Below are 12,596 nucleotides of genomic sequence, written 5' to 3' on the forward strand. Positions count from 1 at the left end.
TCTTTGTTTTAACAATACCTCTAGGTGATACCAATGCACACTCAAGTGTGAGACCCACTGGGGTAAGTGGCTAAGAGCAAGGAGTCAGGTTGCCTGAATTGAAATCCTGACTCCACCATTGTGTGATCTGGGAAGGTCCTTTGTCTTTCAGTTTCCTCATCCAAAATTGGGAACAATAAATTACCTGCTACTATTTCACAAGATTATGGTGAGGAAGAGATTTCATGCATGTAAGGCAGTTAGATAAGTGCCTGGCATAGAGAATCTACTCAGGAATGTTACATACTCTTCATCAAAGGTAGGTGTTATTTTCCTATTACACAGATGAGGAAACTGAGGCTCAGAGAGGTTCATGACTGGCCCAGTGCTGCAGAGGTAATGTGTGAGGGCTCACTCACTAGTGACACATCTCCTTCCCTTCATGCTTCATGTGTTCCTGTAGTTCATCTAGGGTGTATGGGTGGGGCCTTGTGCAGGGCATCTGTGGGGGTTGGGGGTGTCCAGATCTTGATCGTGCCCACCTCACTGAACACTGTGCCTCGAGGCACCTTGGCCTTGGCTCTGCTGACCCCTCATGCTTTCCTCTTGTGCACTTTGGATTCTCGCTGTCTCCATCCTGGGATCTATGGTGAAACCAAGCCAAAGGGTTTAACAGGACTTTCACCTTGACCCTGCTTTGTCCACAACCAGAAGATGAGTTGGCATTGGTGGAGGCGGCAGTGAGAATTCAGGGTTAAAGATTCTGCCAGAGGAATTTAGTGACAGATTAAAATTCATTCCTGTGGAAAATTGAGAGTAGATTAGCCAAATTGCCTAGACTTGTATGATACTCATGGATCGGGGTCTTTGGGGTAATTAGTAAATTGTGCATGGAATTGGTAAGCAATTAATAAAGGGAAATTTTCTCTTCTACCTGCATGGTTAGATTGGGGTCCTTTGCAGCCTCAGGCAAACTTGCTGAGAGGGGTTCTGTCCATCCATTTCCATTCTCCAGGGGTTCAGCCCATGGATGGTGATTTAAGATGAGCTCCACTGAATTAATGCTGTACCCCCAGGCTTGTGGGCCACTTTGAAGGGGTTAATTGTTCAGGGAATCTTGGCCGGTGATTTTAGAAGGTAAGAACCACCCCATATCAAAGTTAACAATGACTAGGGGAAAAGGCTATTATCAGTGTAAACATGTATTAAATGAGCTACTTGGCAACCGTAACACCTTTCACTGCCTCATATCTCTTCACTCCCAACTGCATGTTCACAGATAAACCACAAGCAAGCAGTCTACATTTATGAAATTGGCCTGGATGTGGACTTCTCAAATGCAGTGTGTAAACTAAAATCAGGGTTGATAGTGTATTCGTGGTGATCATTTATGTTTATTTGCCGGCGACTTCTTAAGCCTCATTTATTCAGTTTTTCCTTTGGGTCACATCAGTGCCAGAGAGTTTAATATATTCTGCTTCTTGGCATTCATGGGGTCAAGGATGTGTTCCCTCCCTCCCACATTAGAAAGAAGAAGGACAGTTGTTAAGGATTCTCCTGAAATTTGGGGACAACCCTCTGGGGTCCAGGGATACACACTCTGACACCATTTTACGTAAACCCAGACATGCTTCTGCTCTTTTTAATTAGACAGATAAAATTAGCAAGGAGATTAAGGTAAAAGGAGAAATTAAAAATAATTAAATGTTAGGTGGAATTTACAAAAGTGAATTGAACAATGAGGTACACAATAAGGAATGTAAAGAGAAACACAGACACATTGGAAACATTCCTCGGATGCCACACGGCTTAAGCCAGTCCATAGGTAAAGCAAGAATTCTCCCTTGTCACTTCTTGAATTGCAGATTCCAGTGATGTGAAAGAACATTCTCCAGACACACTTTCCTTCTCCTTTTCTTCAGATGTTATCAGGAATAATTAATCATCAGTCAGTATCATTCCAGGATGGCCCACACTGCATCCAATTCAAACCACTCACCTGTTTCCTGTCTGAATTTGCAAACTTTTTTTTTCCTTTCATTTTATTTTTCTCCTTCTCCTCTCTTCCCATTGAGCCAATAGGCCGATTAGGCCAACCAGAAAGCCAAACCAACACCACATTCCAGCCCCTTTGGATTTCCTAGGGACAAAGACTTCCCAGTTCTTCTTTCTTGTTTGCATCTGTTACAAACAAGCACAGTCATTTGATAACACAGACATACATATGTGTGCTTTTGCACACGGAAACAGGTTTTTCTTCTTTTTTTTCCCCAATTTGTGGTTTCTTTTTCCTTTTTGCAGAAAATGCAAACAAAAGAAAAACGAGGTTTTCAATTGAAGGTACATCTCTTCTTCAATATGAAGACATTAATTGAATTGGTTGGATCCCCATGCAGTGGTCAGCAAAGTCCTTTGGCAACTGACAGAACAACATCTGGAGACTCAGGAGCTGGGTTTTGTTTGAAGAAACTTCCCTACAGGAGTCATGAGCAAAGGTAGTGTGGGAGAAGGGAGGGGACTCTCAGGGAGGAGTACAAAAGGAGAAAAGAAAAGAATGTCATTGGTGAGGAAGAAAATGGAACACTGCTTCTGTTTCTTCCCTCTACCTCCTTCCCTTTCTTCCTGTGGATGGACAACTCCAGTCCACTGAGGGTGGGAGCTGGGTTTACTCTTGTTCTCCTGATGCATGTTGTTTTGTCTTCACTTCTGTTGAACATCACCTTTTTATATTTTTATTATTATATATTTGGTTTCCCACGGCATCTCAAACATGCTTCTGTCACTGAGGAATGAAGGTTGCCTACTAGCAACAGGTCCAGTTGATTCTTCACTGATGGAAATGCATTCCTCAGCTGAGAAGCCAATCTGTCCAGTACATTCCACGGTAGTCAACCTCTGGTCCCCCTTGACCTTGGTCCTTTTCCCTCCTCTCCTTCCCCAAGAAACAAGAGTTCTCATGCCATTGCCGTTGGTGACTGACTCATGTGGACCCTCATAGAATGAATGCTGTTCAGGATCTTCTTCTGATGGCCTGCCAAGGTGACGCCTATTCTCAGGAGGTCTCTAGGAGGAAAGAGCCAGAAAAGAAGTCACTTTAGTGTTAGGTCAGCTTTTCGCAGATCAAGACTCATCACTAAAGCCATGCTCCTGGGAAGTAGCCATGCTACAAATATCCAGCTAGCTTATGTTTACCCAAGTTTTTGGCAAACTTCCAATTAGAGATTTTCCTGCTCACTTTCACTTTCTCCCTCTTCTCTAATGCTTCCTCCAGCTTAGGCAATCCTGGGAGTGCTGTGCCTTGTTCCAGGGGTGTGTTCCTTATGTACGGGCTCTAAGGCAGCCCCTTCATTGTCTCCTGACCCTCAGATGGACTGGAATTTTCCTCTGCTATTTTTTATGGGGCTTCAGTTATTCTGTGGAGTTTTCTGCCTAAATTAGTGATCACCCACTGAGACTGAAAAGATGTGGGGCTCACCTGGTCTTCTGATGTTTTCCCCTGAGTTTCCATTTTCTGCCTCCATTTGAATTTTAATGTATGCATTTTTAAGAAGAGTGGTCTCAAAATAACTAAAATATCTGCCCAATCAGGAACCCAAGGAATATGTCCAGGATAGAGCACTGAATTGGATTCATACGAACAAGTTCATGGCTTATAGTTGACCTGTGCTAGACCCATGCGTTCTTCCTCGGTTAATAATAACACATAACACTGCTTGAATGCATCCCACGTGCCATACACTATCTCATTTAAACCTATGTGAAAGCATTTCATAAAAATAGAGAAACCACTGCAAACTCAATGATGATAAAAATTTAACAGTAACAATTTTTTTTGCATGCATGCTATGGGTAGATAATGGATCAAGTGCTTTGCATGTGCCATTCCATTAACCTCCCATCACAAACTAAGGAGATGGGCATTATTATTTATAATAATTTATAAATTATTTCTAAACAAGGCAAGTAGGGCTCAGAGAAATTAAGTAATGTGCTCAAGGTCACACAATAGGTAAGCAGTGGTGGAGCTGGTGTTCACATACAAGACAAGTTGGTTCTCAGCACCCCTGCAGGGATGCTGGCAGAATTCTTCTAAGGTCCTGACTGTATGTCCTCTAAAGCCCCCTGAACCCAGCGCAGCTGATTGCTTTGTACACTGCACATCACACCCTGGTGAACCCTTGGCTGGATCTCTGTCCACAATGCCTTGGCTCTGCCGCCCCATGCCCTTTTCGGCTGGTAGTCAGTCTCCCAAGGGATGCTGCTGGTTGAGATGCTCAAAGTGTTCATGTCTTTTTGGCAAATACTTTAGGGAAGCATGCTTGAATTTTGAATTCACACATTGTCCCGCAATCTATTTTATTAAGTTGCTCATTTTCTTTTTCCATCTTTTACCTCTCAAGAAACAAATCAAATTGCTCTAATAGTGTGTGGACATGTTTTACTTTGAATGAAATCCCTTAATTTATAGTTTCACTTTCCTTTTGGTCTTCCCCTTATCTTTTTCATTGGTTATTCTCAGACTAAGAGAATTCTTTTAGATCCTGGGGGATTACGTGACAGTGGCCCCCACAGGCAGGCAAATCACAGTGGGAAAATGGGAGTAGCCGGTCTTCATAAACACCCATTTCGATCCCTGAACTCAGTCCCTCTGATTATCTAGGGGCATCAATTTTCACTCTAAAAGATGAGGAAGCTGGTTTCCCACTGGTAAGTGCTTCTTTTCTATTTATTTATTTTTGCTGTCTAATTGACAGTCATTCTTAATGGAAAGAACCATCTTTTTTTGGCATCACCAGGGAATGAATCTAGTTTTTAAGAAATGTATTCTGATGTTCAGTGGATCCAAAGCTAGACACACATTCAAACCATCTCCCTGGAGAAAGTAGTGGCTCCATCATTTCTGAAAAAAAAAAAAAAAAAAAAAAAAAAAAAAAAAAAAAATAGACCTCAGAGAGGTAGAGCTGGACTCCAGGAATATTGACAGGAAAACGGTTGGAATGTCAGGAAGCTGTCCCTGGGGGCTCAGCTACTAGGGGTGGATCACCATCGCTCTTTCCTGGGACTCAGCAACCGGTTTGCCCCAGCTGCAAGGATGGAATCCCAGCACCTTGCACTGTGCCCATTGTATAACAGGTGATCAATACGTGTTTGCAGACTGATGGATGAATGAATCTTCTACCATAGGAAATGTGTATTACAGGCTGCCAGATCCCACAATATGTGCTATCGGTACATGTTGTAGCCCACGGAGCCCATGAAGTCCCCCCAGTGTGTGTGTATGTGTGTGTGTTTGAAGAGTGGAGTTAATTTCCTAGGTAGGATTACCTGAACTTCTATGAGTGTAGAAGGTGAAATTTTACCCTTACCAAACTTAATCCAGCGGTTCCCAAACTTTGCTGCACATTAGAATCACCTGAGGAGCTTTAAAAAACCCTGATGCTCAGATCTCACCACTGATTAGGGAGAGGTATGGGAGAAGGTATGGGAGTGAGAACCAGGCATCAATAGTTTTTAAAGGCCCTCAGGTGATTCCAGTGTGCAGCAAAGCCTGGGAACCACTGAGGCCCTGGGGTGGACAGGTAGCAGAATATTGAACTGGCAGCCAGAAAAGCAGGCTTGTGTCCCTGCTTTGCCACTTGTGAGGACCAATGTCATGTAATTTCAGAATCTGCTGAATGGAAGGGGTGGAACTAGATAAATATTTCCCAGACTACAGTTCTATAAAACCCTGCCCCTCAAAAATATGGTTCTATGGTATTTAATAATTTTAAATGGGTTCCTTTATTTCAGGATTTCTCATGGCCTTTATAATGCTAATATGAGCAGTGAATCTCCAAGAGGGTGATACAGTGCACAATATTTCCCAAATTTATTTGACCGTGGGACCTTTTTTCCAAGGAGAACCTATTAACATTTCCCACAACTGGTGCTTCTCAGAACATTCTTGGGGGAAATGCTGGACCACATGGATCTTTAAAACTCTTTCTGGCTCTCACCTTATTTGAATAATTTTATTTTGTGTATTCCTCCAAACTTCTGAGGGAGCCACAGACTGGTAAATAATTGTGGGGGATGGAAATACATGCTTATTGACAACTGCTATCTAAGTATAAAGACAAGCTCCCCACACATCTCAGACTGTTGCTGAATCAGTGCAATGCTTTTCCTGCTATGTTATTTAAAGTACTGGCTGGCTGTGTTCTTTCCATCTGGATGCTCTCTTTGATGAGTTGAGTTTATAAACTTAAATGGGGAAGAGACTCTTGGTGATTAGGCAAATGACATATGGCTATAACTTTGAAGAACTCTCATTTGGGGCCCAGAGTGGATCTCCACCTCCCCATCCCACCCTCACATCCCCCTTCATTTTTCCAAGGTGCTCCCCATCCAGGCCTGGTCTATACAGAGACAGAGCTCCAGGGATGAGGCCAGAAATAGGACTCACATCATCTGCAATAGCAGGGAAGGAGCACTGACCCCTAGGTGTGGTCTGGACAGACAGATTCTCATCACTTACTCTGATGTCATCTGGGTGACCAGCTGGAGGGAGGTGAAGCCAGCAGTGAGGAAGCTGTCCCTGTACTGGACCATTTTGATGGCGCTGAGCCAGTCATCCACGGTGGTAAAGGCCGTGAAGTCTGGGATGGAGCGGTCGAGCAGGGGCTGGGAAGGCCTAGTGAGACAGAGAGGGGCAGGTGACCACACATTGCAGAGGAGATGCATGGACAGTGCCCCAGTCTGGCCTGATAGCTGACTTCATGGAAGGCAGCATCCCTGATGGAATGAGGATTATAGTGGAGCCCTGGGCTGAACCTTTCTTCCTCATGGAATCCTAAATCAGCATGACTTCTACATCCAGGTGGCCAGTATCTCTGCCTCTGGGCACTGTCACAGGTCAGTTAACCCAGACAGACAGGTTGACATAGTGTTCAGTCTGAAGGGAACGGAAGGCTCCCAACTCCTTTGTAAACCAAAATTTAGGAGCCTCACCATTCAAAGACGTAGTCCTTTTAAAAATATGCATATTTTACCACAACCTCCCCAGATATATTGGTAACATTGTTTTTCCTAGTTTCATCCTTAGCTATTTGAAAAAAAAAAAAAAAAAAAGGAGCAGTGAGACCCATTGCCGACCTTCTCTGGCACATTTTCGAAGCAGACACCCAGGTATCCAAACCAGAAATGCGGGTGCTATCTTGACATCTCCCTCACCCTCAACATCCATGACCAATCCTTCACCAAGTCATAAAGATTTTGTCTCTCAAATCCCCAAAACTCATTTACTTTTTTCCACAACCATTATCCTGATTTAAGACACTATTTTCTCTATCATGATCATTGCAATGTTCTCCTACCTGTGTTTCTTCATGCATGTTGCTCTCCTCAACATAAGGCCCACACTGCAACTAGATACTCTTTAAAAAATTCGAACATGATCATGGTCAGAGGCTGCTGGCTATGCCCCTGACCATGAAACCAGCCATATTTAGGGATCACCATTTCACTAGACTCACACGGCGGTGATGGTTGCCACAGTCTTGAGACTTGCCGGGTTCCGGATCATCTTGTCTAGGGTGTTGACAATCTCTGCAAAGCGGGGCCGGCTGTTCCGGTCCTTCTGCCAACAGTCCAGCATGAGCTGGTGTAGAGCAGCTGGACAGTCCATGGGTGGGGGCAGCCGGTAGTCCTGCTCGATGGCATTGATGACCTGCAGTGACATACGGGGAACAGGTGTGATTGAGTGACTGCCACCAGCCAGTCACTCACAAATTATCCCCTTTATATGGAGCCTCCCTGATCCAGGCTGGCTCAGATGCCCTTGCTCTGTGCTTGCTCACCTTCCGCTGTAATGGATTTTCTGTGCACTTGGTTTATCCCCCTGGACTTTGGGCTCCTAGAAAGCAGGGGCCACATAGTAGTACTTCTTTATGTCCCCAGCTCCTGGTGCAGGGCCTGACACACATGGACCTCTGTAAATGTTTGTTGAAGAATGAGCCAGTGAACAGCTTGAGCGTCTCCGCTGTTCAAGAAGACATAGGGCCCAATTCTGCCTTACTGGAAGCTGGTGGCACCAGGGGTGATGAAACAATGACACATTGGAAACCCAGTGAACCCACTATTTATAAAGAATGTCCTCAAAACTTGTGATGGACTCATTCTTTCATTTGGAAGAGAAGAGAAAGGGAGGAAAGGGATGAGCATTGACAGCGCACTTACTCCATGCTAGAGACCCTCTAGATGCCTCCTCTGCATTATTTGCCATATTCCTCATGAGGCAGCAACATGAATGGGCTTGGTTAAACAAATTGGTTCAAATCAATGACAACAGTCAAAATAACAAGGTTGTCCAAAATGAATACCATCAATCAGATTTTGGTAATTTTCACAAACGCCAGAGAGTAATTTTATAAAGATTTTAGGAACGTTAAGTACATTGTCTGTTTTTCATCCAGTACATCTTAACTTCAAATACATTTAAATCAATTATGCCTACTCTGTGCTTTTTACATTAAAAAAAATTGTAAGTGACGCAAGTGCTAAACATATGAATTTATTATGGTACACCCATAACGCAACAGAAGGCCTAAAATACAATGTAGGCCCTAAAGTGATACTACAAAAGTCTATCTATTGAAATGGAAATATGCTCATATTGTAATAGGTAAAAGAGCTGGCCGCATAACTTCAGGTATAGTATAATCTTGCTTTGTAAAAAACAAAATAAAAACCAACTATTATAGATATGCATAGAAAAGACCTTGGAAGGATATACAGCATGGTGTTAATAGCAGTTGCCTCTGGATAGGCAGAAACCTGAATATTTTTCATGTCTTTTTCTTTGTTTATTTGAATTTTTTATTTTCTATAATACTCCTGCATTGGTTTTATATTAAAATAAACAGTTAAAGCATTTTAAACAACAAAGGAAATAATTTGGAGTTCAGGGTGTTTTTGGTGTTTTTGCCTCTACTTAAAAAATAATGAGATTCATTTCAACTGATTATTCTTTCTTTTTTGTATACTTTATAAATTGGTCAAAAAGTGAGTATTTTCAGTTAGTTTAGTTTTTACAATTTCTATGCATAGTATGTAGGACATGAGATAAAATGATAACCAAGTCATTGGAGATAATCAAAGTGTATTAGTTCTTCCATTCAATAGGGTGAAAATCAAGCATACAAACCATATCAAGTTTATCACTATATTTAAAAATCCAGTGACTGGGAATACTCACTTTTGAACACTGTGTTGCACTGACAATCTTTTTTCTCCTCTAAACTGTTGTCAATCAAATTCCTCTGCTATCCTCTGAGGACAACCATTTTAACCCTATTTTCCCATGAGAAAATGGAGGCATGAGCAGTGAAATAATTTGCCCAGGGGCACGCATCTAGCAAAAGATAGGGCTGGGAATAAATCACAGCGGTGCATGATTTTAAGTTTTGAATACTTCAAAAGCTGTATTTCCTAGGCCTCTGTTGGGCTGCCATAGTAATCTCAGCCTGGAGAACAGCCCCTGGAGGTGTCGGGTGTCTTCTTGGCATGCAACAAGGTCATGGGGCTAAACTAAGTAATCTATGATAATCTATAAGAATGAGCAGCTGTGCATCATTCCCATCAGCCTGGCTCACAAACCCCGCACCCTTTTCCAGTTCCTTCCAAGTAACTAGATTGAGGGTCCCAGTCACAGAATCTCCAAGTGGGATTACCCATTGAATGGCCCCTAGAGCTCCTTCTGGGTTGCATAAGGGCAAGTTAGGTAGGGCCAGCAGGAGGAGCTAGAGTCCAAATTCAACCTCTCATGATGCCAGGGGTTCCCAAATTCTCCCAGTGCAGGGCAGTTAATGTTCCTGGTGGTCCCCTAAACTAATGGCATCTCTGCTCAGATCATTAGATGCTAGAGCCCCAGATACTAATTTTCCTCACTGACAAGACAGCTCTACCACCTGTCCTGGAACAAGAAGGAGCATTGGAGTCAGGGCCTTTCTGCAAGAGCACAGCTCCATGATGTGACCAGCTGACCCAACCTCTTTTGGCAAGGGATCAAGAGAATGGGGACTCATGCACATGCTGAGTCTTCTGCCTGTGAGCTCTAGACTGAATGTAACTCAATTCTGTTTCCCTTGTTGCCTCCACTGCATGGCATCATGGTATCTCATTGGCTTTTTTTTTTTTTTTTTTTCAGATGGTGTCTTGCTCCGTTACCCATGCTGGAGTGCAGCGGCACAATCTCAGTTTACTGCAACCTCCACCTCCTGGGTTCAAGCGATTCTCCTGCCTCAGCCTCCCGAGTAGCTGGGACTACAGGCACGCACCACCATGCCCTGCAAACTCTTGTATTTTTAGTAGAGACAGGGTTTCACCACGTTGGCCAGGATGGTCTCGGTCTCTTGACCCTGTGATCTGCCTGCCTCGGCCTCCCAAAGTGCTGGGATTACAGGCACGGGCCGCTTTTTTTTTTTTTTTTGAAGACTGTCCTGGTATTTGTTTTCGTATTTGCTCTTTGTTTGGTGTGTTTACTTTCTTTTTAAGAGGACATCAAAAAGTCACTGATTTCTCCTTTCCGGGCAGGTCAGCTAGGAGCACAGGTCCATTTGGCTGTGTTGGTGATAGTACTACATAGTGCATAGACATTGGAAGGCTGGTTTCAAATCCAAGTTCCATTTCTTATTACCTATAGAACCTTGGGAGAGTCACCTGACTTCCTGAAACTTCACAGATGAGATTGTTAGAAAGATTAAATGACACTGAAGTGATGCGTGTTGGGCACAGCGCAGAGGAGTAGTAGGATGAATCCTCATCACACAGAAGGTGTCATTACGGCTGTGTCTATTTTGGTAGATGTCTTCTCAGCAAAGAAGGGAGTTACTACTGCTCATTTTGGAGGTCCAGGAAGATAGTATTTGAAGAGCACCAAGAACTTTTCTCACTTTCCAGGGTAGAGCATAGCCGTGGAAACCCCCTACCATGTTTGTGTTTAGAAAATGGGACTTTACTTCATTTGTTACTTCTTGTAAATAATTTTGTTGTTATTAGTGAGCTGATAATCTGGGAGCATTAATACTTCTTGCACATAGGGAAAAAAGTGTCCTTTACCCTTCAGCCCAAAGAAAAAAATACTGAGGTCACTCATTGGTATATGAGTAGCATTTATCCACTCAAGTCTTTGATTGAAGTACAATGCCTTTGGAGATTTTTATTCTCTTCTTTAGGATATGTGTGTTTTCTAAATTTCTGAGCACACAAAATTTATAGTCAAATTACAATATCATTATATCAAAAAATAACTTTGGTCTCCTAATGGGACTTTGAGATCATTCTCTGTCACACTTGCCTCACTAGCAGGTATGGGGAACAGGGAGGAGGAGTGGAGAAACACCTTCATTCTGGCCATGTGATGATGGCTGTAAATGACAGTGACCACGTTTGAATTGTATGGAAAGATATGGCCTAAGGTTGGAGGCATAGGGTGTCCTACTGAGCACAGTTGAAAACAGAAGTGAATTCTGGGCTCCTTTCATTGGTCCATAAGAGGATGAGATAAGTGGCTATTAAGAAGATTGAAGATTAGAATGAAATCAGATGGCATTTCCAGAGAGAAGTAAAAGTAAATCTCTGGGGGTAAGGAGACCAGTCTAGGCAACTGTTACCCAGAGCTCTCTGCTGTCTCATTTTGAAAGTTCGGCAACAACTCTTTTGGCCGTTGCAAAGGCCAGTGTAAGCAAATGTCCTGGGATCTAATTAAAGGGGCAGGGAGGAGGTGTGGTGAGGGGTTGCCTTTACTCACCTGTACTGAGAAATGGTAGGTACACAGGTTCTGTAGGGATCAGGTGCAGGTAGTCTGACCGCAGCTGCTCTCCGGGACTGGGTGGAGTGACTAGAACTCCTCTGGGAAGTGGGCAGAGCCCCTCCTGTTGCCCTTGTATTTTCAGGGCCTGCTCCCGGCTATCCCCAGACATGTATTTCCCATTAGTGAGTCAGGCTGTGGGTAGTGCCTTGTACTGGGGAGAGGGAAGTGGAGGAACTCAGAGCAGTGGAGAAACCAGGGCAGAGCGGGTTAAGTCAAGCTCTGATGTTTCAATAAGACTGCAGCTCCTCTCCACAGACACTGCCACTCTCATTATCTCTGTCAATCAGATCCAAGCAGCAGAACTTCCAAGTTGCTCTCTCTGGCTGACAAACTCTCTGTACATGTTCAAAGACCTTCCTGGGCTCTGGAAGCCTAATTACCGGCACTCCGACTTGCCTCTGCAATTCTCTTCCTTAAAACCTTTCAATTGTCATCTGTAAAATCCTTTACCGCCACCACCTTGGTGGTTTCCGATGAGTGAGGCTTCAGCCCGGCAGCTGGGAGCCCCTCCTGGCTCTCTCCCAGGCCAGGTTGTAAGAAGCTTTCCGAATGGGCATGAAGTCACCTCTTGCCTCCCACGAGGAGCAAAATTGCACTTGAGACAATGCTTAGGGGCTTTATTTTGAAGGAGCCTGCAAAATTAGAATAAACTGCTACTCTGCAGATGTTCTTATTCCCTCTGAGACCCATCTCAAACCTCCTTCACTGAAATGTTCTCAAAGCCCCATGTTTATGCCACTGGACTGTAAAACCCTCTAGAATCAGC

The 12,596-nt window shown here is 43.6% G+C and overlaps 1 protein-coding gene across 8 annotated transcripts in view; it reads right to left on the reverse strand.

The window, feature by feature from the left end:
• Positions 1–1,588: 1,588 nt before the first annotated feature.
• The window catches only part of EPHB1 (EPH receptor B1), a 453,083-nt gene continuing 442,075 nt past the window's right edge, over positions 1,589–12,596 (reverse strand). For 6 of the 8 annotated variants that reach the window (XM_055295339.2, XM_063611324.1, XM_063611325.1 and 3 more), the window contains 3 exons: positions 7,494–7,687; positions 6,497–6,652; positions 1,589–3,042 (listed from right to left, as the gene is read on the reverse strand). In XM_055295339.2, coding sequence (XP_055151314.1) covers positions 2,934–3,042; positions 6,497–6,652; positions 7,494–7,687 — 459 coding nt within the window. In that variant the 3' untranslated portion in view covers positions 1,589–2,933. The remainder of the gene's footprint in view (positions 3,043–6,496; positions 6,653–7,493; positions 7,688–12,596) is intronic. The other 2 variants (XM_055295345.2, XM_063611327.1) reach the window with 1 other exon arrangement.

The sequence above is a fragment of the Symphalangus syndactylus genome, chromosome 10 (genome assembly GCF_028878055.3).
Source record: "Symphalangus syndactylus isolate Jambi chromosome 10, NHGRI_mSymSyn1-v2.1_pri, whole genome shotgun sequence".
Lineage (NCBI taxonomy): Eukaryota > Metazoa > Chordata > Mammalia > Primates > Hylobatidae > Symphalangus > Symphalangus syndactylus.